The sequence below is a fragment of the Ochotona princeps genome, chromosome 2 (genome assembly GCF_030435755.1).
Source record: "Ochotona princeps isolate mOchPri1 chromosome 2, mOchPri1.hap1, whole genome shotgun sequence".
In the NCBI taxonomy this organism is placed as follows: domain Eukaryota; kingdom Metazoa; phylum Chordata; class Mammalia; order Lagomorpha; family Ochotonidae; genus Ochotona; species Ochotona princeps.
The window spans coordinates 42555674-42580958 of record NC_080833.1 but is presented as its reverse complement, the minus strand read 5'-3'; the positions used below and the strand labels follow the sequence as shown (position 1 = coordinate 42580958).

The following is a 25285-nucleotide window of genomic DNA, read 5'->3' as shown; positions in this document are numbered from 1 at the left end:
CGGAGCAGGTGCCCCCTTGAGGACTGTAACCAAGTGGATGTTCTCCTGGCTCCAGGGTTAGTAGGCATGAAGGCTTGGGGGTGGGGTCAGGCCTTGTGCTGGGGGCTATGTCTGGAATGTTCAGTCTCTAGAAGCCTGCCAGAGGTACCTCCCCCCACCCCAGGGCACCCTGGCAGACCCATTCTCACCCAGGCTTCCCCTGAGTCCCTCCTCAGTCCCCATCCTTCGCCACATGCACCTCGAGTCCCAAGTAGGTAGTTCCCTCTGGTACCAGCTGTGAATACCCTGCCTGGGACCAAACCAGGTCATGGGCATGTTAGCTTAACTGCCCGCAACCCTGTGATAATGACTGTTTTTTTTTTTTTTTCCTAATCCCTCCTTTTTATTAAATTTTTTTTTTTATTTGAAAACCAGAAAGAGAAAGGAGAATCTTATCCACTGGCTTACTTCTCTATTGGCCTCAACATCCGGGACTGGGCTAGGCTGATGCTGGGAGCCTGGAATTCCCACCGGGTCTCCTCCATGAATGGTGAGGGCCAGTGTGCTGGAGCCATCTCAGGCATGTTAACAGGAGGCTGGGTCAGAAGCAGAGGCAGCAGGAGTCAAACTGGTGCTCTGATGTGGGATGCAGGCGTCACAGTTGGTGACGTAAATGCCCTGCACCAGCCATACTGGTCCCTGGTATTCTTGTTTTGAAGATGATAGAATGAAGGCCCAGAGAGAAGAGATTTAGTTTTAATGCTATGACCTTTTTTTTTTTTTTAAAGATTTATTCATTTTATTACAGCCAGATATACACAGAGGAGGAGAGACAGAGAGGAAGATCTTCCATCTGATGATTCACTCCCCAAGTGAGCCGCAATGGGCCAATGCGCGCCGATCCGAAGCCGGGAACCTGGAACCTCTTCCGGGTCTCCCACGCGGGTGCAGTGTCCCAATGCATTGGGCCGTCCTCAACTGCTTTCCCAGGCCACAAGCAGGGAGCTGGATGGGAAGTGGAGCTGCCGGGATTAGAACCGGCGCCCATAAGGGATCCCGGGGCTTTCAAGGTGAGGACTTTAGCTGCTAGGCCATGCCGCCGGGCCCGCTATGACCTTTTAAGTAGTGGAATCTGAGTCTGGCCCAGGTCAGCCTGGTACAGGGTGCATGGTGTAGGGTGCAGGCTTCCTTGGGCTGTTACACCCTGTGCTGTGTTCAGCCTGCTGGGTCAGAAGGCTGGGTGCTCGGTGCAGGTGAGGGACATGCGGAGTGGTTGCCAGGCCTGGTAGTGCCTTCCTGGGCTGCAAGCTTTTGGGGTGAGGAGTGGAGCTGTGGGGGACCCTCCTCTCCACACAATATGGGCATAGCCTGTGAACTGGTATTTACTCAACCAGCCATGCAAAAGGAGACACTGAGGATGGGTGACCTTGGCATGGCAGCCTCTGTGTCCTGCCCCATTTGCCATCAGCAGTGACACAGGGCGGGCTACCTCCTTGCGTCCAGGGCTTTACCTCCTTGCACACCAGGGTTTGCCTGGCAGATACCAGAACCTTCCCAGCCTCAGGTTGTGGTCAGGGAAACCAAGGCCCTGCTGGCTAGCAGGCGGCTCCAGGCATTGGTCAGGACCCTTTGTCACACTAGTGTGGCCAGGTGGGACTGGAGGAGAAGCTGTGTGCATTTCCACTTCCACCCGCCACCTTCTCTGTTCCTGCCGCATCCAGGAATGAGGCATCCTCCAGAGGAGCCTTGTGCAGCCCCCAAAGAGCTGGGGGACTGCAGGCCTGGGATTGCTGGGAGCCCTCATGGGTAATAATGGGTACGTGACCAGAGTTCTTGCACACTCCATCCTCCTCAGTGGAACCTCGCCTGCCAATGAGGAAGAAGCCCAGGCTCCGGGTAGCCGACAGCACTGCCCCAGGAGACCTCTGATGGCCAGTGGCACAGGGGAAGTGTGTGCCGAGGTCTGCCTGCATCCCTGCACGCCCCAGGCATTCCTCGTGGGCCGCAGCTTCAGCATCAGCCCGGCTCCTCCCACAGCTGCCATATGTCATAGACCCTAGGACTGCAGTGCCTGCAGAGGGCCTGTGGGCCTTGGAGGGGCCTGCTCAGTCTTCACCATGAGCCCCTCACTTACTGTGTCCTGCCTGACCCGACGTGTTAGCATGGCCTAGGCAGGGTGCCTGCAAACTGGGGGACCTGGCCTTCTCTGGATGGGGGTTGGGGGTGGAGGGGACTGGTTGCCTGAGCAGCTGGGAAGACTGCTTCAGCAACCAGCCTTTTCCAGTCTGTGCCTCGGAGGGTTGAGCCCGGGAGGCAGGCGGTGCATGAGTTGGTGGTCGCCCCCGTTGTCCTCACAGAGGAGCAGGGATGAGTTTGCAAGTGCTAAGAGCTGGCCCTCACGTTCCAAGTGCATGAATGTAAGTGTGTCCCTTGAAACAAAAAACAAATGACAAAACAAAGCAAGGAGAGGAAGGTGACATCCTTGGTGAATTCCGATGGCAGGTTTGTGTCTGTGTATGAGCGGGTGTGTGTGGACACTGGGCTGTTTAAGAAGCAATCACAATGGGGCGAGGCTGTGCCCATTGTTTTTGTGCCTGTGTCACGCATGGCTTTCTGTGCCAACAGCAGTGGGTGCCCATCGCTGCCTTCAAGGGCTGGATGGTGGCCCATTGTGTGATCTTCGTAACTGAATGACGCATATTCTCCTCGATGGGGCATCTAGCAGCTTTTGTTTCCCCAACCCAGTCCTCTGCAGGCCCGGGTGGCCTTTCTCATGCCACATCTCCACACCCCTCGGCTCATCCCTCCCTTAAGATACATTGTCAGGAGAGAGAAGATGTTCCCATCACACTGCCACACCCCCACGTGTCCCCTTGACCCCATTTCCAACCTCTGAAGACCTTCCCTCTTTCCTGAGTGCCACCTTGTCTGGGTCCCTGGGCACAAAGTTGCCATCGTTGGGCCATGCAAAGCAGAGAAAAGGCAACTGTGTTCTTGCTCCAAAGACTTCTTACCCTCCCCACCCCAACACACAGAAACCAAACAGATGAGGACAAAACCGCCCCTTCGTTCTTCTCACCCTGGCAGCAGACTCCAGCTCCCTCACAGCGCAGTTGTTCTGTGCCCGCCCTTGACTTGCTGTGTGGTCCTGGGCCAGAGGCTTGCCTTTTCTGAATTTCCTTTCTCCTTTACTTCTTGGTCCTTGCTCCTGTTGCGCTACCTGCTGCACTCAGAGCAGTCCCCTGTCTGGAGCTGAGCTCAGGTGCAAGCTGACCAGGCAGGAGGTACCAGTGGAGGATCGTATCCTTGGACCCCTTATTTGTGGGGGATATAGCTGGTGTCGGGCTGGATTCTGGGTACATAGACAGACCCCTTAAAGAGCCACTTGCAGAAATAGGACCCAGGTTCTGTGGGCTGCTTTCTCTAATGTCTGCTTCCTGCAGACAGGGTGCTGTGCTGAGAGTCGACCTGGCCCTGGCCTGTGATTCCTGTGAGGCAGCAGCTGGGCCGAAGGGAGTGCCGTGGCTCCCTTCACACCACGGACACAGGGAAAGGGCAGCTGCTGATGTGGCAGCAGGAGAAATTCAGCTGGCCGGTTGGGAGGACATGGCTGCCTATAAGAATGGTTGGGCGAGGGGCCTGCTGGCATCATCACACCCCACTCCGGTCTACATCGGCGGCCCAGTGGTTGTCTCCTGGGTGGCCCCCAGGAGCTGCTTAACCAGCTGGGCCTGGCATGGTTACCCACAAAGGGCCTCAGTTCACTGGAGAGCCCCGGTTGACATCGGAGACTTGGCAGCTGATAAGAGGCCAGAAGTCCCACCAGGCCTGGGGTTAGCTGCCCTGCTGAATAGCTGGAGGCTGAGGTGGGCTTTCCTGGTGGCCTCACTGCAGGGACCTAAAAGGCAACATCGTCTGCCTCTCTTTCCTTACCTTCTTCCTGTCCCCAAACTGCCATCTGCCACCCTGTTACTCCTGGAGTCCTCTTTTTGGCCGTGACCATGGGCACATGTGCTTGGACTTGAGGCACGTGCATAACCAGAGGGAGTGACCATGATGAACACACAGCGACTACAGGGGGCCAAGGTGCCATTTTTCTTCCCGCACACAGCATGGAAGGATGTCATGGCAGGCAGTTGTTGGCAGCTGGAGAGGTCCCCACAATTTCTGTTACTAGTCTGCTCCCTGCCATAGTAGCCGCTCCTCCCCAGGCGACAGCCACAGCCATGACCAGGGCCTGCAGCGAGATATCAGGCCCCTTCCCAGTGGGCTGAGGTTGTTACACAAAACTATGGCCTGGGCAGCAAGCCCACCTCTGCACCTTCTTTGCCAAGATGCCACTTTGGCAGGTGCTAGCCCCTCCTGGGTTCTCTGCTCGTTGGGAGTAGGGGTTCTGGGGCCTTGGGAGTTTTGTCTTGGTCTTTGCTGGCCTCTGCCATGGCCAAGCCCCAGGCTACAGGAGGCCCAGGGCCAATGGCAGGGTGCTGAGGCTGTACAGTCTAACCACATGAGAGCCTTTTAGGGCTGCCCAGCTCCCTGCACAGGGGCCACAGCCAAACCTGCAGGGCCAAGCCAGAACCAACTGTTTGTTTGCAAAACCTCCCTAGGGGGTTTTTTGCTTGTGTATTTTCTCACAGAGCTATCTTTAGGCCCATTTTCTAATGCCTGTGAACCAGCCTCTGTGTGTGTAGTAGGGGTCCTGTGGTATCAGGGGTGAAGCTAGCATGGCTGCTCCAGGCTCACTTCTTGCTTGGAAGTCTCTTGAACCTGAACCCTACATGAAGTACATAGGGTTGCCTTGCTCACCCCACAGAACCAGTGAGTTCTTCCCGTCCTGCTGAGCCGGACCAGACTGAGATGGAGGGGCCGGCCAGGCTGTGCGGTGCAAGTCCCTGTTCTCTGTGCCCTGCCTCCCTCCGGCCTCTCCCACCTGTGCAGATGCTGTGCTGAGGTCTCTCTAGGAACTAGCCCTCTCTACCCCCAGCCATGGTGAACCAGATTCCATTGTGCTAAGCCTCACCCCCTGGGTGCCCAGGCAAGTCCCCCTTGTCACTGACCTGCTCTGTGACCAGGGGAGCTATGCCTGAGAAAGGCCCCAGGGATCTTGGTGACGGTAGGGTCTCGAGCCAGGCTGCTGAGGGGACAAGTGTGCCCGTCCCTCTTCCCAGCTGTGGGATCCTGGCAAATCCCTTCTTTCCTCTCCCTGCCCTGTGCTTGCCTCAGCTGTGAAACAGAGCCATCTAACCCTTGATGACATTAATTCACAACAAGCCTGGCATGTGGTCAGTGTTGGGTTCAAGATGTGGTAAGGCCTGATTTGACTCTTACTGCCTGTCAGGGAGCTGCTCTGCTGGGTAGAATGGGAGGGGTCAGGGAGCCACTCCACCAAAGCTCCTTTCTGCCTATTATTTTTCCCTGCGGCCGCAGGCCAAAACTTCCTGGCCCAGTTTAATTAGGGAGAGTCCTTGCAGGGACCTGGTTAGCAAATGAGCCCAGAGCCTTGGGGACCTCCCGGGGGCAGGTGGGGAGGGGCAGGGGGCAAGGAAGGAACAGGTGGAGGTAGCATTGAGTTTGACTGGCCTTGCCTGACCCTCAGCCCTATGCCCCAGATATGCCCAAAAAGGCACAGTCCCTTGGCCCTTTGGAAGGCAGGACATGGATCCACATAGCCAGGACTGGATGGACTGACCTACCTCCATCCTCTATCCCCTGCCCTACTGCAGGCTGTGCACAGCCTGGCACAGAGCAGGCTCTGGGACGTTATGTGGAGAGAGCTATGAATGAGTGAGCCATGGCTCATCATTGCTCCTGGGGCCCGGGCAGCCTTCTCACTCCTATTCCAGTGCAGGATTCCCAGACAGCTTATCAGGGCTGGGGGGAAAGGCAGCTCCTGTCACTGTCTGCTTTCCCACCATCCCGGCTATGCCCCCTGCTCCTCTCAGCCCAGTCCTGTCTGCCAAGCCTGCCTGTCTGTTCCTGCCACAGCCTCCCGGGCTCAGAGAGGCCAAGGCATGGGTTCCAGTCGACCCTTCCTGTCTGGGGCCACTCTGCCTGGAGGAGAGACACCTCTACAGATAGTGAGTGTGGTCTCCTGCCTTACAGTGCCCAGGTCCTGTGAGGGCTCAGGTCACTGGCACAGGCGCCTGGAGCTGCACATCTTCTGTCCCCTGGGATCAGTCCACAGCCCAGGCCTTGCCTGTCCTGGCTATGGACAGGAGAGGGAGAGGGGCAGTCCCTCTCTGCCTTTCCCTGAGCATCCAGCCCCCACTGCCATGCCCTGGTTTACACAGCCCAGCCTTATCTGGCCTCCTGTCCCTGCTCCACCTGCATTTGCGTGCTTGCCTTGATCTTCCTTCTACTCTAACCTCTCTTAGGTCAAGGTCTTTGATGAACCTTCAGGGTCCTGCAAGCCCTCATTCATGGACAGGACTGGGGATTAGCTGTCCATTGGGCTGCCTGCATCCCATCTCGCAGGGCCTGGATTTGAGTCCCAGCTCCGTTCTCACTTGTAGCTTCCTGCTAATGTACACTCCAGGAGATAGCAGGTGCTAGTTCAAGTATCTGTGTCCCTCCCAACCACCCACATGGAGGGGAGGGAGGTGATTCAGTTCCTGGCTTCTGGCTTCAGTCCAGTCCAGCCACGGCTGTTGTGAGCATCTGGGGAGTGAACCAATCGATAGAAGGCTCTCCCTGTCTTTGTCTTTCAAATGAACCAAAACATCACTTGGGCCTGTCACCCTGTAGCCTCAGACCTCACCATCACTAATCCATGCCCCCCAGGCCCAGCCAGCCACACCCCACATGAGAAACCCAGCACCCTCTCCTTGACCTGCCAGGCCTCATTTCTGCTTGTGTGGCCTGCTGTACCTCTGGCATCCCCACGTCCAGGAAGCCTCCTCTGCCGCCCCCTCCTGTGGGTCAGAGCCTCCCCCGGGCTTCCCCCATCCCTGCCTTTCCCTCCATCTGTCCTTGTCACTCTACGCAGTGATGGCCTCATTAAGAGTCTGCTTCACAACGCAGACCAGGAGCCTCAGGGACAGAGACGGCAGGGGGGAAACGGGGGGAGGGGGGTGGCCTGGCCATGGCTAGCGGAGGAGGATGGAGGCGGGAGGGCTTTGCCCCTGTCTGGGGTCTTCTGTCCCCACTGCGTGTGCCTGGGGGCTTGATTCTGTGCCCACTGCCCTGGCAGCCCCCGAAGAGAAGCCACAGCTGGGAAGGCAGGCCCTGTGTGGGTTCACTGGCACCCCCTAACTTCATGTGGTATCTCCTGGGAGCCCCAGCTGCCTGCACTATGGAGGGGAGGGGACCCAAGAACCCCTCTCCCCACTTGCTATAGGATCAGACACGGTCCCTGGGGACTAGAGGCGGCAGCCAGACCAGCACTTCCCCTCCCCCAGGCCTTCGATATCTGAGCCAAGTTTTGCAGGCCAGGGGGCAAGCACAGAGTTTTGCTTTCTATTCAGTGAAAATGCCCACGCCTGTGTTTGCCCAGTGCCTGAGCACTGCCAAATGCCAGCCCACGCCCCCACTGACCAACTTGTCCTTGTCTGAGTGCCACTGTCCCTCAGCTTCAAGACCAAAATGGTGGGCGTGCTAGGAACCCCTTGGGGGCCAGGTCCCTGCACTGCTCTCCCCAGGAGACGTGTGGGACAGGGCCCCTCTGTGCCTTGTGGGCTGTGCTGCTGGCCCAGCATCACTGCCTTTGGAACAAAGAGCAAACCCATTTCTTTCCCACATTTTGAAGAGGGATACAATGGAGAGATGAGCCTTTTGGGTAGAGCAGCCAGGGCACAGAGCAGTCGTTCCGTGGAGAGGCAGGAGGCTGTGCCTGGTACAGCCGCCTGATGCCCCTGCTTCTACCTGGCTCACCCCTCTAAGTACGGTGAGCATCGTAGCACAGGCAGGCCTGCCTGTGTCTCCAGCACTGCAGATTCTCTTTCTGGGTCTTTTCTGTCTGTCCATATCCTGTTCTGGCCTTCCGAGAGGAGCGCAGGTCTGAAGCCTCTTACCATGTTCAACAGGAGGCTGCTGGGACCTTCCTATCCTTAAAGGCTCTGCCGTGGACACAGCCCTCACACCTGTTGCTCTAGGCCTAGGAATGTGGCCCCGGCAGGAGTCACTGTGCCCATTGTACAGATAGGGCTACTGAGCCCTCAGTTGCATAGGTGCTGACTTTGTCGTTTGTGAGAATGGGGGTGGTGGTTACTGTTGAGGGTCACCAACTGGCCAGGGCTCTTGCCCCCGCCTCCTGCTCTGTTGGTGCTTTCATCGGTAGGAATAAAGGGAGACAGATGGGAGGAAAGAGAAAGACACAGGGTGCAGGGGGAGGGGGGCGCCCGAGATGGGGGCTGGGGGTAGGGGGGAAGGAGGGGCTCCAGCAGCGTGGCAGCTTTCCTCTGTGGTTCTCACAGTCTGTCTGCACCGATCCTGACAGATGGAGGGAAGGGGAGAGCCTGTGCCAAGAGGCTGTCACCGCAGGCGGGCAGATCTGGGGGGTGCTTTGTGGTCAGGGTTTGTTTGGGGAGGGGGAAGCAGCTGGTGGTCTGGCGGCGGAGCCTCTTTGCAACCTGCTCCCCAGGAACTCTGGGCAGAGGGAGGGAGGAGGGTGGATGCTGCGAAGTGGGAAAGTGGGCAGGGGTGAGCCTGGCCACCTGCCTGGGACAAGGCCTGCCTTGGTCCCCACCAAGGACACTTCCTGCCCACCCCTCACTGGGTGTCATGCGTGGCCAGGGGCTTTGGGGATGGCGTGGTCAAGGGACACTAGGGTAGGTGGAGACTGGGAGTTTCGAGCAGGGGTCCACCCAGGGATACAGCTCTGGCTCTCTCAGAGCCACCCGGAGTGTTTTTTGTGCCACAGGGGCCCCTGGAATTTCCTCTAGGACCTGCCCTTGGCAGGGGTGGGTGAGCTTCTTTTACCTCCGTTGGAGCGTAAGTTCCTCTGGGTAGGATGCTGGGTGAGGGAAAAAGGCCCCTGCCTCCCACCTCCTGGGTTAGCATCCTGCTGCTTTCTCAGTCTGTCCTTTCCAAGGTTCTTTCTGTTCATCCTGAGAGGCTCCATGACTCCCTGGCCAGCCCCGCTGCCTCAGGGCAGCCGAGGAGAGGCAGGGGTGACCTGCCACCTCCAGCCACCCTGACAGATCCCCTGTATGAGCCTTCCTGGTGATGGGCAGTGTCATATTAGGTCCTCCCCTTGACTCCCCACGTTGATTCCCTATTTCCCAGAGCAGAAAATGAGGCACAAAACAGTGAGTGGGTCCTCGGCGCGTCCCAGGGGCTCTGCCAGTGAGTAAGCATAGTGTCTGTGCTCCCTTACCTGCTGTTGCATACTGTGTGACACCAGGGTGTGGCATCCAGGCCACCTCAGCTTCCTCCAGTGCCCCCCAGGTGGGTAGGAAGAGCACGGGAGATGCTGGCTCTGAGGGTGCCTCTGTTTTCCATACTCACCTCGTGAGTCATTAACAGCCCTTCCAGAGGGATATGTCTCGCCCTTTGCTGTCAACCAGTGATGGCCATGTACATCAGGCACTTGTGTGGGCAAAGCTAGAGGGCCTGGCACACTGCAGAAGCCCCGGGGGCCCTGAGCTGGTTTCCCACTCGCCTCCAACCCCAGATCCCAAATTCCTTCCACCACAGCCACCCCAACCCCACCCCCAATCTCTACAGAGAGGTAGCCCCAGTCTTATGTATGTGTCCCTCCGGGGGCTTCTCACATCCCTCCTGCATAAACAGGCACACAACCCACTGGCTGCAAAGGATGGGGTACACCCAATGCCAGTGAGATACACCCCCATGTTAGGGTCATCCGAGCCCCAGGGTGCATGTGAGAACGAACGCTGGACCCTTCCGACTAGCCTGCTGTCTCTACTTGGCTCACAGACTCTGCTTGGTGCACATCCAGTTCCCTTCAGTGCCCCCGCTGTCGCCCACCGGGCATGTTGAAGCTTGCTCTAGCCAGGAGGGGTCAGTAAAGGCAGTTTGGGATGGACTGTCAGCCCCCAAGCCTACCTTGGCACGGGCAGTTGTCTTGGCACCATGGGTGGCCTGACCTTGGAGCCAGTGACTTCCGCAGGTTCTGAACTCTCCTCTGGGGTGAGAGTGGCAAGCAGGTCTTGCCCTGCCCTGGGTTGTGGGGCAGCCTTGGAACCAGGATCATACCTGTTCAGGCCAAGCAGCCCTGGCCCTCCACCCCTTTTATTAGGCCAGGTGAGGGTGGACCCCATCCTGGGTTCAGGGGGATGCCTGCTAGATGCTGCTTCCCTCCTTGCCTCAGACCGGGCTTTGCCCAGGATGTTTGAAGTAGAGCCAGGCCTTGAATACCTAGATTTTTTTTTTAATTAATTAGAGCATTAAATGGTAGCCCTCTGGGAGAATCCCACCATCTGGCTGCCACAAGAGAGGCAGGGAAATCAATGCAGATTTGTGTGCAGTGTGTGTGAGAGGTGTGGGCAAGCCACCTGTGCGTGTGAGGGTATGTGGTATGTGTTCTGTGGTGTGCGTGCACACATGAGCATGTGCACCCATCTGTACAGGCATGTGTGCACATCTGTCTGGGCACGCTGTGTGTGTGTGTGTGATTTGTGCTCTGGCCTGGAGTTCTGGGACAGTGTGTCCAGCCTCCTTGACCCTCCGATGGGCTGTGCAGAGGTGGGGGGAGGGGTGGGTTTGGCAAGCAGATGCTGGCCTTTGGTGGGGCAGGAATCTGTCCTCCATTTAACAGATGGGGAAACTCAAGCCTGCACAGAGCCAGTGTGCGGAAGGGCCAGGGCCAGCGCTGGGCTGCCAACTCCCTGTGTAGTGCTTTTTCAGCCTCAGTGGGCCATTGCCTGGCCAGCATGTATGTCTGGCATCTTGTCTGCAGTTGCATTTCCGTGGGGTTGCAGAGGCTCTACCCACTTATGGGCATGGGCAAGGTCAAGGCTCCCCTGGCAGATCTTAGGCTCTCTCTCTCTCTCTCTCACTCTCTCTCTTTTTTTTTTTTTTTTTCCAGATTTATTTATTTGAAAGACATTAACAGAGAGAGGGAAAGAGCGGGAGATTTTTTTGTCTGCTGGTTTGCTTCCCAAGTTAACACTACCACTGCGACTGGGCCAGGCTAAGGCCAGAATCTTGGAACTTCATCTAGGTCTCCCACGTGGGTACAGAGCCCAAGCTCTTGGGTCATTCTCTACTGCTTTCCCAGGGGCATCAGCAGGAAGCTGGATCAGAAGTGGATCAGTCATGGCTGGAATCGGTGCACATATGAGATGCTGGTGTCACAAGTGTAGGTTTAACTCACTGTACCACAACACAACCCTTGGGCACGTCTGTGGAGAATACTGGGTACAATGGCCCACTGACTTGCTGTGTGACCCAGGCCCATCCTGTCCATCTCTGAACTCCATGAGCAGGTGTATGCAAACAGCTTTGCAGCCCCCAGGTATGGGAGGTAGACAGATGGGGGCCTGGCCCTGAGGTGGACATCATGCTCTGTGCAGGGCCAGGGCATATATTCCAGGAACAGGAGAGGAACCTGGGACAGAGGCTGTGCCCTCTCTGGCTTCACCCAGAGCAGGAGCAGGGCTAGAGAGCAGGGACACCCACACCCCCATCCAAGGTGGCAACACTGGGACCCATAGAGAATGAGTGCCTTGGCCCAGGCCACACAGCAGCTCGGGGAGGGTGCTGGGACTAGAATCTAGTCCTCCCAGAACCCCAGATCAGTTGTTAGTACTGTGTGACTGTGCTTCAGAAGGGAGAGAGGGGTGAGGGACCTAGGGAAGGGTGTAGGGGGGCTGCCTGACTGGAGAGAACATGAGTGAATGAAGGCGTCCAAAGCAGTGTTTTTCCTGTGTGTGCACCTTTGTATGTTGGGCTGTACTTTCTGTGCAGGCCAAGGAGACCAAGTCTGTGTTCATGTACGTTTTGCATCCACCTGGTGGCTGCCCTGCAAACCTGCCTGGTCAGGTACAGAGGGACCGCTGAGTGACAGCAACACAAGGTAATGGACCTGCGGGCCACAAAGAAGACTCCATGCCATTTGGGACCAAGGAGGGTGGGGTCCTCTGCTTCCAGCCCCCCCACCCTACAAAAAGGGCAGTTAGCTATGCAGATGTCCTGGCGGCCCTGGGGGGCAGTGGCTGCGTTCCCTCACTGTACCTTGCAGCTCCCCTGTCCTCCCTGGGCTCGGGGCCCCACTCCTGGGTCCGGGAGCAGAACTCAGTAGGCAGCAAAGTACCCCTCTGTGCTAGGAGGGAAGGCTGAGGGCAGGTGGGCAAGCAGGCTTCTGGGGGTTGCAGTAAGGAGCCGATGCTCAGGCCAGCTCCAGTAGAACCTGTGCTCTTGGGGGAATCCTGTGGACTGATGGGCACCCTGGGCAAGGGTCTGTGAAGAGCATGTGACTGGTTGAGGTCTAGGCCAGCATGCTAGTGGGCAGTGAGGGTCTGCTGGGTACCAGGCCCTACCTACTCTATGGTCACCTCCCACAGCCATGTCAGCCCTGGCTGGGGCTGCTGAGCTGTGCATGGCTATGAGCTTTAACCCGTGCTGCTTGTTCTGCTTGCATTAGGTCTCTGAGCCAGTGTCCTCTCTGTCCGCCCCTAGCAGGGTCCTGGGCACACAGCAGCAGGCCCCAGTGAGGGTGGGCAAAAGCTTGGTCTTCTAAAACAGGGAACTACGGCAGAGCATGGCAGGGGGCATGGGGGGGCCTCCCCCTCTACCCGGAGCCTCTGCCAAGTGGGCTGTCCAGTGGCTGCGCGTGGGCCTGCCTCTGGCCTCCCCTGCCTGGGCAGAGCTGTCTCCTGGGAAACAGGGAATTTTGCCTCATTCCCATCATTAGGGTGCCAGGGCAAACAAACATTCTAATCCAGATGAGCCCTGGGCCACAATCACACTCTCTTCTGGGGCTTTTCTCGTGATTTCCAGTGAGTTCCAGAAGCCCAGGATGATTGGTATGCCACCCAGGTCGGCCTCCTTGGTGTTCAGCTGGAGTTTCCTTCCTCGCCTTGCGAGCTGGAATGTGCAGCCCCTCCCCATCCTTTTCCCACCACAGCCCATGCCCGGCCTGTCTGCTGGTCAAAGTCATTTTGTGGCAGCTCTTGGCTCCTTGCCACTTCCCGGGCATCTTTCTGATCAGAGCCAGAGAACAAGGAGGAGAGAAAAACCCCATTTGTCCGAAGGGGGCCTGTCCTGGCCAGAGCTCACATCCCTTCTGCTGCAGGGCGAGGTTTGGGCCAGCCTCCAGTGGGCACAGCTGACTGTAGGGCCTGCTGGAGGGCAGTGTTGGGGGTAGTGTGCATGGGAGGGGCAGGTTTTGGCTACCGCTGCTGCCAGGGTTAGCTTCTGTGCCTCCGTGCTTCCAGGACCCCTGTCCCCTGTGTGTCTGCCATTCTCTGGATCTCTGAACTGGGGACCTTGCTGCCAAGCGCCTTCTGAGTCGTGTGACTCCAGGTCCTGAGACCACCCTGAGAGGGGACGGTTCTCAGGCTGGGTCCTGGTTCTGAGTTTCTGTTCCTGGGGCCAGAGAATGACTGCTTGGCTGGGCTCACCTTTGGAAGGAGACCTTGGGTTAGCCCAGGCCATCCTGGCCTCCATTTCCTAGTCTGTAAGCCATGAGGGTTGGGCCACACGGCCTGCAGAGCTGAATTCCAGGCATGTTCTGTCCACAGATCCCTCCCCATGCCTCAGGGAGACAGGACACTTCTGCTGTGTGGCCCAGAAACTTTCACCTCTGAGCCGTGTCTCTGTCACCTGCCCATGGCTCTCTCCTGTTCCAAGGGAAGACCGTCCCAGCAGCTGTGGGTGTGGGGGGACCCTGGGGTGTATGCATGATCAATTGTGTCCACCAGAGGCTGGCCCGGCAGGCCCCCTGGAACAGAAGGGAAGGGACAGCCAGCAGAGAGCTCCTTTGTGGGTCTGCCTGGTTCACCGGTCTGCCTGGTTCACCATAGCATGCCGATGCCTGGTATCCCTTAGTTCTCACTGCTTGAGACTGATAGCCCATTGATGCAAATCAGCCTTTTAAAAAGTTTTGCTGTTATTAATAATAATATATAAAAGAGGGACAAGGAGAGATAGAGACAGGCAGCAGAGGGAGAGATCTTCCATCCACTGGGTCATTCCCCACACCAGCTGGGGTTGGGCCAGGCCAAAGCCAGGAGGCTGGCATGCAATGCATGGATGCACCACGTGAGCCGTCCCCACTGCTTCCAAGGGTTCCATTAGCAGACACAGGACTTGGCGGCAGAGCTGGGACTTGAACCCGGTTACTGCCCTATGGAATGTGGTCACTCCATCAGTGTCTTAGCCCCTGCACCACATGAACCCTTGCATCCCCATTTTCTTGGCGAGAAAACTAAGGCTTCTGGAGATCAAGACCCTCACCTGCCATCCTCCAGGGTGTTCCCAGGCCCTCTGCTCTGAGTCACCTGCTGTTAGTGCAGCCATGGACCATCAGCAGGTCGGAGGACGGCAGAGGCCTGAGACCAGCCACCACCAGGCAGGGACCTCAGACAGGGCGCTGCGCTGCCAGGATTCCACAGCTGGGACGGAGCATGGCATGCCACCCTCACTTGTTCATGGAACCCCACCTGAGGAGGCTAATGGGTTTTGGGTAAGGATTTCTGTTTCCTTCCAAACACACCTTGGGCCAGAAGCAGCCCTCCCAACCTGCTTTAGAAGACCCCTCCCTTCCCTAGGGGCCTTCCCAGCCCACTGCTGCCACCCTAAACCACCCCGAGGTCCACCTAAGGCAGTGACGCCTCCCCTGCCCTGGCTCGTCCTGCTCCAGAAGATGGGGCTGAATTCAGATCCTTGCTGTAGCTGCAGGCACTGAGACCCTGAGAGGGGACATGAGTGTCCTGGGCCTCACCTTGGTTCCAGTGGAGGTGGCCTTGTCTTGCTTGAGCTGTGGCTGTGTGTGGGGTTCTCTTGGCTGGTGAAGTAGTCACCTAGCTTTCCCTTTTTCTGGGCAGCATTGGGGGTGAGTAGACTTGGGGGCCCATGTGGCTCTGAGGGGCTTTGCTTCCACTCAGCCTGGCTGGGGAGCTAAGGACAGGAGGTTCCACTGGGCTTCTTTGGGGCTGAGCTGTTTCCCTGTCAGTTTCCTGGCCCTGGACACCCCAAGGTCCTCACTTCTGAGTGGGTGCTCCTCTTCCACCATCTCCCCGGAGCACCTGCTCGGAGACATGGGCTCCGCCGTCCTCAGCATCTAGTGTGTACCTGGTCCCCATCCTGGAAGCAGCTGCTGCCCAGCTGGAGCGCCCCCTGCCTGTCCCTGTCACCCACCTGTGCAGGCCCTCATACAGTGCAGGTGGGGCACCTGACTCCCTTCTCCTCTGATGTCTTCGTACAGAGACTGATCCCCAGGAGGTGAAGGACTTGTCCAAGGCCACTGAGGAGGTCGAGGGCAGCATGGAGAGTGCCCTGTGCTCCCCAGCCTGGGCCTGAATTTGTGGAACCCCTGTGAAGGGCAGCTGGGGTCCTGCGCTAAGTGGTAGAGAGCCACATGTCCCTGGTTAGTGTTCGCAGGCTCTCCCTAATTCTGGCTGGCAGATCGGTACTGTGGCCATTGTCTTCCCTGAAATCCCTGTGGGACACTACCTGGCTTGGAGTTGACAAAACTCTGGTGACAGAATGAGCGCTTGTGGGAAATGGAGCATGCTGACCTTCTATCCCCGGCGGGCCCTGGACCCGACACCTGCTCCTGGCTTGTCACAAGTGGGAGTGTGAAGAGGGGCACTCTCAGACACCGTCAAGCTGGGGGTGGACAGCAGGAGGGGCTGTTCCCTTCATGCGCTGCCTGCTTCTCCAAGCAGTGCCCCTGGCATTGCCCTTGGCGCCAGCCATGGCCCCCTGCTGGCCCATCCTGCCCACCTCTCCCCTCACACCCCCAGGCTCCCAGCTGTCGCTGGTCTAGGCCCCCCATCCCTCACATATCTAAGTCACCGCGACAGGAAGACGCCTTTGTCGTCCATCTCTTGGAGACACTCATCCTCCCTGTGGCGACAGGGAGTCCCACATACCCCAGGGAGGGCTTGGGCCTCCCTTGGTGACAGCCAGGCTGGGGTCAGGCAGTGTCCGAGAGCAGCTGGGCGATGTGGGAGAGGGCCTTGGAGCCATGCCAAGAACCACAGCCTGTCTGTCGGGGAATCAGATACAGAGTGTCAGCTGGAAAATTTGCTCACATGGGAACCTGGTGCTTGGGACAGGAAGGAACCAGGCAGCTCGTTACGGGGTGTGGGAGATGTACATGATAGTGAATGACAGAAATCTCTCATCCGCTGGTTCACTCCACAAATGCCTACAACAGCTGGGACTGTGCTGGACCAAAGCCAGGAGCCAGAAACTCAATTCAGATCTCCCATGTGGAGGACATTGAACCATCACCTGCTGCCTCCCAGGGTGTACATCAGCAGGGAACTGGAATAACGAGCCAGAGCAGGGACTTGAACCCCAACACTCCAACAGGAAATGTGGATGCAAGCTGGGCCAAATGTCCTCCCACCCTAAGTGTGCACCTGGTGTCAGACCCTGTGTGAGGCAGTGTCAGGGTCGAGGGGTGGGAGCACTCAGACAGAAGGCCACAGCGTGGGCAGCTCATGGAGTGACACCTGTGTCTGTGCTGCTGCACCCCGTCAGGTTCTGCCTGCTTCAGGACAGCAGCTCTGGGACTGTCCTTCCTCTGGCTCCCCCAGCTGCTTGGTACCTCATTTCCATACTTGGTTTTGTGGGGGTTTGGATTGTATGACTTAGCCTGGCTTGAACATGCAACTCCATAGTGAAGTGCCTTAGGAGGACTTTGTGGGGGTAGTTCTGCCCGTGCCAGCCTCCTCCTCCCCGCTGCACCCACAGTGCCTTCCTCACCTCTCTCTCTCTCTCCCCTGGAAGAAGGGGTGGGAGAGCAAGCCCCATGTCATCTGCTGAGCAGGTGGCCATGGCCCCAGAGTCTCACATGGGGATTAGCCACTTGGGCTGGGTGAGAAGCAGTACCCGGCAGGACAGATGGGATCCTCGGCCCCTGTGAGGTTGGCAGCCACTGTCACAGAGTCTTATGTGCCACAGGGGCCTAGGGCATGCAGTTCAGCATGGGGTTTGGAGAGTTGGAACCCGAGGCTAAAAGGAAATGGTATAGGTGTGTCTGCCTGTGAGGTTGTTCATCTGAGGGAGATTAGGAGGGGCAAGAATTGGGCCCTATTGCTGCTGGGCCCCCAACCTGCTGCCAGTGGATCTTGAGCCCCGTCTCCTGGAGGCCCGAGGGGCTCGTGGAGGAGCAGCTGCCAGCATCCCATCCCCAGGGCCCTGGATCAGTGCTTTACTTGGGCAAGGCGCTCCTATGCCTGAAAATGCAGAATGGGGCTGGCCAGGCCCAGCTCCATGGCAGGGCCCACCAGGGTCTGCAAGGGTGACTGTGGCAGTGGTGGCTGGGCAGGCGGGCTGGGGCCTCCTGGGAGGGGGTATGAGTTGCTGGGGGCCAGTGGCTCCTCCCCTCTCTCTCCCGCTGGGTTGTTGCTGAACACTCGGGTCTGTGGCCCCAATGACTGGGGGTGACAGTTTAATAGCTGCTTCCTGGGCTGTCATTGAAATCCCGCCTGCCAGGTTAGCAGGCCAGGGGCGGGCTGGCACGCCCCCTGCCCCCACCCCGATCTTCTTCCTGCTGGCAGCGGTCGCCTTGACAACGCCAGGGCCTGGCAGGCTCTGTAAGGGTAGCCATCGCGGGAGGTGGGGGGGGTGGGAGCAGGGTGGGGGACGGCCCTTTCATCTCTCGACCCGGACAAGCAGCCCAGCTGCCTCCTTGGGGCTGCCCAGCTGGGTGGGAGCCAGGCCGCCTGGTGCTAGCCCAGGCCTGGGGGAGGAAGTGACAGCGCGCCTGAGCTTGGGGCCGCACATCCTTGCTGTCTTTCTTACCTACCTTGTCAGAAGGGGCCTAAGACCTGCCTATCCGCAGAAACCTGCCGACATCACTTTGCATCGCCCTGGCCCCAGGGTGACCTTGTCCCCTCCTTCCAGCTTGGAGTCTTCTCTGAAAGAGTCCCGCTGAGCCTGGGACCTCTCCAGTGGGGTTTTCTCAGCCTTGCTCTGGGCTCTGGGTTCTAGGCTCTTGCTTGTCATGGCCACTGGGGCTGCCTCTCCAGCCACCACTGCCACAGCCACCCTCGCAGACCCTGGTGGACCCTGCCATGGAGCTGGGCCTGGCCAGCACTCCCTTTTCTGGGCCTCATCTCCCTCCACCTGCTCATCCTCTTCCAGGGCCAGTTGTTCATGCTGCAGCTCACCGAAGCCCAGAGGAAGCTCTGGCCACTCAGAGCGGCCTCCCTGTGCCCAGCAAGAGGAAGAGCCAGCCCGAGGAAAGCCACGCCCCTGTGGGATCTCTTGACCACTTAACACTCTGCGAGATCAGGTGGCTCTGGGCCTGGAGGAACTCCTAGGTGCCCTGGCCCCTAATGATGGCCCTGCCTGCTCCCCCGCCCCCGCCATACCCCAGGCCCTATGGTGTTCCTTCCTCGTGCTACCCACTCTGACCACTGGGCAGATTTTCTTCTTCCTCCAGGAAGCCTTCCCTGACTGCTGGGCAGGGTCAGTGGGCCCTCCCCTGGCTTCCTGGCCACACAGTGGAAGCTGAAAGTTCATGTACAGCCCCCTACAGGTGTCAGTGACCCCGAGCAGTTGCTTATGGGAATGCCGTATGAGGGCTGCAGCACTGGACTCTGACACAGGGCAGGGTTCTGATGGCAGAACCCGGGTATATGGTGTGACTCTGTGGACAGCCATCTGGGGCGGGGGCCGAGTATACATGGGCGCATGACACATATGCAGGTGGGTGGGGAAGGTAGGAGGCCTTGGTCATGCCATTCTCCACTCTCCTGAGGTGACGGTGGCCCCATATCACGTTCCCAGCACTCGGCCAGGGCCATGACCCACACTCCTCAGCCCACTCCAGACTGCCTTTCAGCTCCCAAAGTCTCTGGAGCTGCCTTTGGTGTGTTCACTCCTCACAGCATTGCCATGTGTGTCCTGAGGCCCAGAGGGGCTGGGTAACATGAAGAAGGTGACACAGCTGGCAGGTGGCAGAACAGGGCTTGGGCAGCTGCGGCCTGTGCAGTGCTTCAGCTCTGCTGCTGTCCCTGTCATCAGCGACAGCCCCTTCTTCCCTTTGTCCCGGATTTCCCACCCTCCTCACCACCCCCGGAGTCCCTGGGCCTTTGTGGCAGCCCATCTGTTGCCATGGCACCAGATTATGATGTCGCAGGTCCAGGATGTCACTGGAGCACAGGCACGCACAGAAGTGGGCATTGTCCAAGGGGCACATTGGCACAGAGGGACATAAATCCTTGAGCCCAGTTGGGAATCTCCCTGAGAAGCGGAGCCAAGGCCAGAAGGACGGGGCCTGCCCTGGCTTGTTCTGCAGTCCTGGGGCAGCTGCTGGGCTCGGTACCCTGGGTGGGCCGACACAGCGATGTTTCCTAAGACATCCGCTTCATTCTTGTCATTACAACCATGCCCACAGGGAAATCCTCATCCCCTTCCCCTCCCGCTTGCCCAGAAAGGGGAGGGGCTTGCCCAGGGGCACCCAGGGAGGAGGTGGTCATGCAGCATTCCTTTTTGGCTCTGATTCCAAATCTTTCTGTGTGGTGATGCTTGCAGGTGGTGCTGCTTCCATAAGGTCCTCCTCAGAGCGGTCTAGTCCTCGATCAAAAGGGACCGCGCAGGGGTGGGTGTTGGGCTTTAGCACTTGTGCTGCTAGGGATCCCTGCATCTTGCATCCGAGTGCCTGGGTTCCCCTCTCAGCTCTGCTTCCAAGCAAGCTTCTGAGTGAGGGGCACCCCACAAGGCAGCAGGTGATGCTCCCAATGGGTTCCTGGCACTCAGTGTCAAAGACCCAGGTTTGAGTTTCAGGTTCCTGGCTTCTGCCAGGCCCTGTCCTATCTGCCACAGGCATCTGGGGAGGGAACCAGTGGAAGGGAGGTTTCTCTGTCCCTTTCTTCATTTCAAATAAATATTTTCAAATGGCCATGCTGTCTCCGTTTTCTCAGGGCTGACCATTAGCAGTGCACAAGGTGTCGTCACCCAGGTTTGTTCTGCTGTGCACCTCTAGGTACTGTCGCCTGCAGGCAGCTCTGTGCTGTGTGGGTGGCCTGCCCCATGGTTACAGGCTTCTTGGGTCCCCGGGGACCTTGTTCTTAGCCTGCAGTACCGAGAAGCCCACTGGGTGGAGCCTAGACACGGGCACTTGCTACCACCTCCCACCCCTCTCCCCATGAGCCCAGGCTCCTCTTCTGTACCATGCATGACTGGCACTGCCAGTGTGGCCATAGGAGTCCCTAGAACTGGGCTGGGAAATGCCCAAGGCAGCTACAGGACCTACCAGCCCTGCAGCTGGCCACGGAACTGCCTTCCAGGCGATGGCACTTGTGACTGCTGTCCCTCCTGGCCCGATGCCTGGCAAGCCATGACACCCACAGGGTACCCACCACACAGGCTCAACTTCCAGGATGTCCAGAGAGAATCTGGCCACCCAGTGGCAGAGCCCCTTCCTGGACAGCTGCTTTAAGCCCGACTTGCTTTTGTGGGAACTGCCTATTATGCACCCTTGCCGGACCCTCCCTGGCTTCCAGTTCCTGGGCCCTGGGTGGGCCAGTTCCTCTCTGTGTGTGCTCAGGGCAGGGCCTACACCAGGCAAGATGCTGATGGGTGCTGAGTGGAGGCTCCCTTGGAGCTTTGCCGTAGACCTCGGGGTTTCGCGTCCATGTTCGTTTGTATGGGGCGGGTAGGCTTCATGGCCTTGCTCCCACCTAGCCAGGAGTCCCTCTGTGTCAAGCGTCCACCTAGCGTGGGGATTGACACAAGGAGGCATGTGGTGAGCGTTAGAAGGTGACAGGAGAAAAAATCTGGGATTTATGCTTCAGGATTTAGATGTTTAAAAGATTGTTTGACAGAGGGAGAGAGAGCAAGATCTTCCTTCCACTGGTTCCTGTCCCAAATGGCTGCCACTGCCAGGACTGGATCTGGGAGCCAGGAACTCCATCTGGGTCTCCCACAAGAGTGCAGGGACCCAAGGACTTGGACCATCCTCTGCTTTTCTCCCAGGGGCATTAGCAGGGAGCTGGAATGGAAGTGGAGCAGCCAGGACTGGAACCAGCACCCAATAGGATGCTGATACGGCAAGCTCTGGCTGACCCAGTGTGCTACCGTGCCAGCCAAACCCTTCACTGCTTAGCCTCGGGTGTCCCCCACCTACTGGGCTCTCAGAGGATCACAGGCTGCCCCTCAGCAGGGGCCAGTACTAGTGTCTGACACTGCGGTGACCTCCTAGATGCTGGGACTAGGCCCCCTGTGTGACAGCTGAATCTGATTCCTTGGTCTTCTTGTGGCTTTACAAGTGCAGAGGAAGCAAGGAGAAAGCTCAGACCCTACTACAGAATGTCACAGGACAAAGAGGCAGAGACAGGAGGGACTTTGGGGGACCCAGGCTCTCCCACACCCATGCCAGGCTACCAGGGCAGGGGAGTGGTCAGATAGTCCCAGGGGCAGCCCGCCTGGGGGCCCATGGAGGATCAGGTAAATGGAAGGATGCCCGACTAAGATGGAATAGGAGCAGAGGCTGGGCAGCTGGGTCTCCATTTGGCTCAAGGTCCCCCTGGAAATGTCCCAGTGTGTCCTGAGTCAGCTGACCCAGCCCTTGTGCCAGAGGAACAGAGAGGAAAGCAAACTGAAGGCCCAGCCTGAGGATTCAATTGGCTTACCCTCCCCTTGCAAAGTGGCAGCATCCCATATGGGCAATGGTTCATATCCCTGCAGTCCCACTTCCTATCCAATTCCTTGTTTATGGCTTGGGGAAGCACCAGAGGATGACCCAAAGTCTTGGGACCCTACACCCACATGGAGAACCCAGAAGAAGCTCCTGGCTTTTGGCTTCAGATCGGAGTGAACCAGTGGATGGGAGATCTTTCTCTCTGTCTCTCCTTCTCTCTGTAAAATCTGACTTTCCAAATAAAAATAGATAATATAACTTTAAAAAGAAAGAAAGAAGAAACCCACCCCTGCTCACTCACCTGTTGTCCGGGGCTGCTCCCGCCCCATCGTGGCAGGCCTGTCTGGCACATCACAGAGCTTGTTCGTTGGCTGACCAGGACCCTAGGGAAACTTTGGGATGAGAGATGAGTGGGGAGGCTGTCACAGCAGCAGCTCTCTTAGCCCAGGCAGAGAAGGCAGGGTTGAGCACAGTGTGGGCAAGGGGTGGGTGCAGGTAGAGCAGGGCACAGTGGGGCAGGGGTAGGGAGGGGAGTACAGTGGGGCAAGGGTGGGGAAAACTCCTAGAGATAGGCAGGATCCTGGTGGCTACTGAGGCATCAACCCCCAGAGCATTCAGAGGGAGAGTGTTGACATCTGGGCTTTGTTTCCTTCTCCTCATTACATGGATAAGAAAAGGGGGCCTCTGTGATTAAGGTCACGGAGAGAAGGAGGCAGGGCCAGGACAGAAGCCCCTGGTGCAGGGCCACAGTCTCCCCGCCGTGTGTGAATGCCAGTCCCTGCTCAGGTGCTCCATTCTGAGCAGAGAACACATCCTTACACCTGCCACACTGTACTCGGCTACTTTTAGGATTTCAGATGGAAAGAACCTGGGTGCTTGCTGAAAGGGCCTTGGCTTCCTGTGTGATTGAGGAAGGCGGGACAGGCAGATAAAGGGACTGAAAACTGGCTGAAGGGGCCAAGACAGCCGTCATGGGAAATCAGGGAAGGCTTCTTGGAGGTAGTGACAGATTGTCACCTTCCTGGGTTTGAACTCCTGGTCTCCGAGTGCAGGCCCAGGGAGGTCTCCTGTCTCCACATGGTGCTCATAAATGGAGGAGGCCATAGGAGCTCCTGCAGTCCAGCTTTTAGACTAAGCAAAGCCCAGCAGCCATCTGTTTCTGCTTTTATTAAGAGAAACAGAGAGAGCTCTGCAATAGGCAGTGCTAGGCTGGGCTGAAGCTGGAAGTAAGGAACTCAACCCAGGTCTCCCGAGTGGCCAACAGGGCCTGGGAGGCAGCTGGAGCGAGGACTCAAAGGCAGGCACTGATGCAGGCCGTGGGCACCTTAACCCTGCCTCTAGGCACCCTGGAAAGCGGGCTGTGGGAACCTTAACCCAGCTATATACCACCCCAGAGCAGGCTTCAGGCAACTTAACCCAGCTCTAGGCCACCCTGGAAACCCCCCGAGTGCCCCTAGAACCTTCATGTGTTTCTCCTCGCCCCGCAGCCAAGAAGACCTGTGCTGACAGCGACTTCACCTGTGATAACGGCCACTGCATCCCCGAGCGCTGGAAGTGTGATGGCTTAGAAGAGTGTCCCGACGGCTCCGATGAGTCCAAGGCCACTTGCAGTGAGTCCTCGCTGGGGGCTGGGGGAGGGTGGGCTGCGGTTTCCCTTTGTGGGAGATGGGCAGCTGAAGCAAGGAGGACCCTTGGGTGGCTCCTGGGTGCTAATCTCTAGGTGCCCTGTAGCAGCAGCTCTCTGGCAGGTAGGAGCCTGCTCCTATGGTACCAGGATCTAGTACAGTGCCCCCCACCACCCCCATGGCCATGGCAGCCTCTCAGGGCCTCCCTGAACTAAATCCCCACAGTGCTGGTGGCAGCCGCTCTCACCCAGCATTCACTGTGTGCCAGGTCCTGTGCTGGGCTAGGCCTGTGCTTACCTTCCTGGTATCCTGGCAGCCACACAAGCTTCGCTCAAGAAGGCACCGGAGAGACTGAGCCATTTGCCCAAGGCCACCCAGCCAGGACCTAACAGACCCCTGCCTGCTGGGCTGAGCCCAGCAGTCCCTGCCTGGGGGGACGGAAGCCACAGGGCTGAGGGGAAGTGGCCAGCCAGGCCCACCCAGGGCAGCCTCCCGTGCTCTCAGGGCTGTGTATCTCCATGTTTCTGTGTGTTGCCAGGTCCTAATCCTCAGTGCAAACTTCTGCCCCCACCAGCCAGGTCATTCCGTGACATTTGTTAAATTAAAAAGGAGATGAGCAAGGGGTAGGAGGGGACCCAGCCCTGCAAACTCAGGAGCTTGAGACAAAGGCTTGGGGAGGGGAGGGGTGGGGCACATAGAGGATGTGGGGCTGCTAGCCCAACAGCCCCTCTTGAAGGGGTCACAGTCACCCCAGAGACAGAGGCAGGGACAATGGAGCCCCAAGTCCCATCTAGGGCTGCGGTTGGTGATAACTGGGTTTCCATGTCTCCTAGCAACAGTGCTGCCAGTCTCCAGAGCGAGCTGGAATGAGAGAAAGGAAATGAGAGAGAGGGAGGGGGGAGGGGATGCATACCCCTGCCCACCAGGGGCCTCTCCAATTCTTGCTCAGCAGGCCCTGTCCTCCCCAGTCAAACTGCAAAACCCACTTTCCCTCACCCCACCAAGTAACCGGGACCCCAAGCGGCTCCAAGCAGGTCCTGGGCGCATGAGCAAAGGCCAGCACTTTGTCCTCAGCTGGGGAATGAACAAAGCCTCGCCACGCCCACTTGCCGCTTCCATTTCCATCCTCCGGAGCCACTTTGGGCGGGAGGGGTTCAGCCACTGGTCCCAGGCTGCTGGAAGAGTCCTGTATAGTCTGGAGTGTGTATTTGAGAAGGAAACTGTGGCCCTGGGTGGGTCAGGGAGGCGCTTTTTCCACTATCCCAATCACCACTGTGCCAGACAGAACCTACCTCAGCAGCTGCCTGGGACTCCCGGGGACAGAGAGGGAGGGGAAGAAAAGCCTCTCGTGGGCTATTAGTAGGGGACTCTGCTTCACATGCCTTTACGCCAGTGGCCCCCTTGTTGGCTTGTGGCTGCTCCAGAGCCCCTCTTTCCTGCTGCCCTGGGCACCTCCTCCTTCCCCTGGCCCTTCTCTGCCCATGGTCTGTCCTGCTCCCCTTCTTTCTCCACCCCACTCTGACCCAGGCCATGCCCCTCAGTCACCTTTGTCCCTGTTCCCCAGCCCAGCCCTTCTTCCATCCTTGCAGCCCCTGAGGCGTGCAAGCTCCCCATCTCCCAGGCTCCCCTTGTGTCTGATGGTCGGGACCCAGAGGCCCAGAGGAGCTGTTGAATTTGTTTCAGAGACACATGGTTTGTTTTCTGCAGGTCCTCCCTTGACAGGGCAGCCCTGCTTGTCTTCCCACCCCTCCCTGAGCCCAGAATTCCTAAGACCTCAACACTTCCAGGATTCCTGAAGTCTTGGCATGCTGGAGTTCCTTTCTCCCTTGCCTGGGCCTAGCTGGAACACAAGGCCCAGCACGCCCTCTGCCTGGGCAATTACGTCATGGATCAGTGGCAGCAAGGCCTGTGGCGGGGAGGACTGCATGGACCAGGCCAGCCAGCGTGAGAGCTGGAG

The 25285-nt window shown here is 58.2% G+C and overlaps 1 protein-coding gene across 15 annotated transcripts in view; it reads left to right on the top strand.

Annotated features, from left to right (window-relative positions):
• The window catches only part of LRP8 (LDL receptor related protein 8), a 68324-nt gene that overhangs the window by 5796 nt on the left and 37243 nt on the right, over positions 1-25285 (top strand). For all 15 annotated transcript variants that reach the window (XM_004588684.3, XM_004588683.2, XM_058655463.1 and 12 more), the window contains exon 3: positions 23191-23313. In XM_004588684.3, the coding sequence (XP_004588741.2) occupies positions 23191-23313 (123 nt within the window). The remainder of the gene's footprint in view (positions 1-23190; positions 23314-25285) is intronic.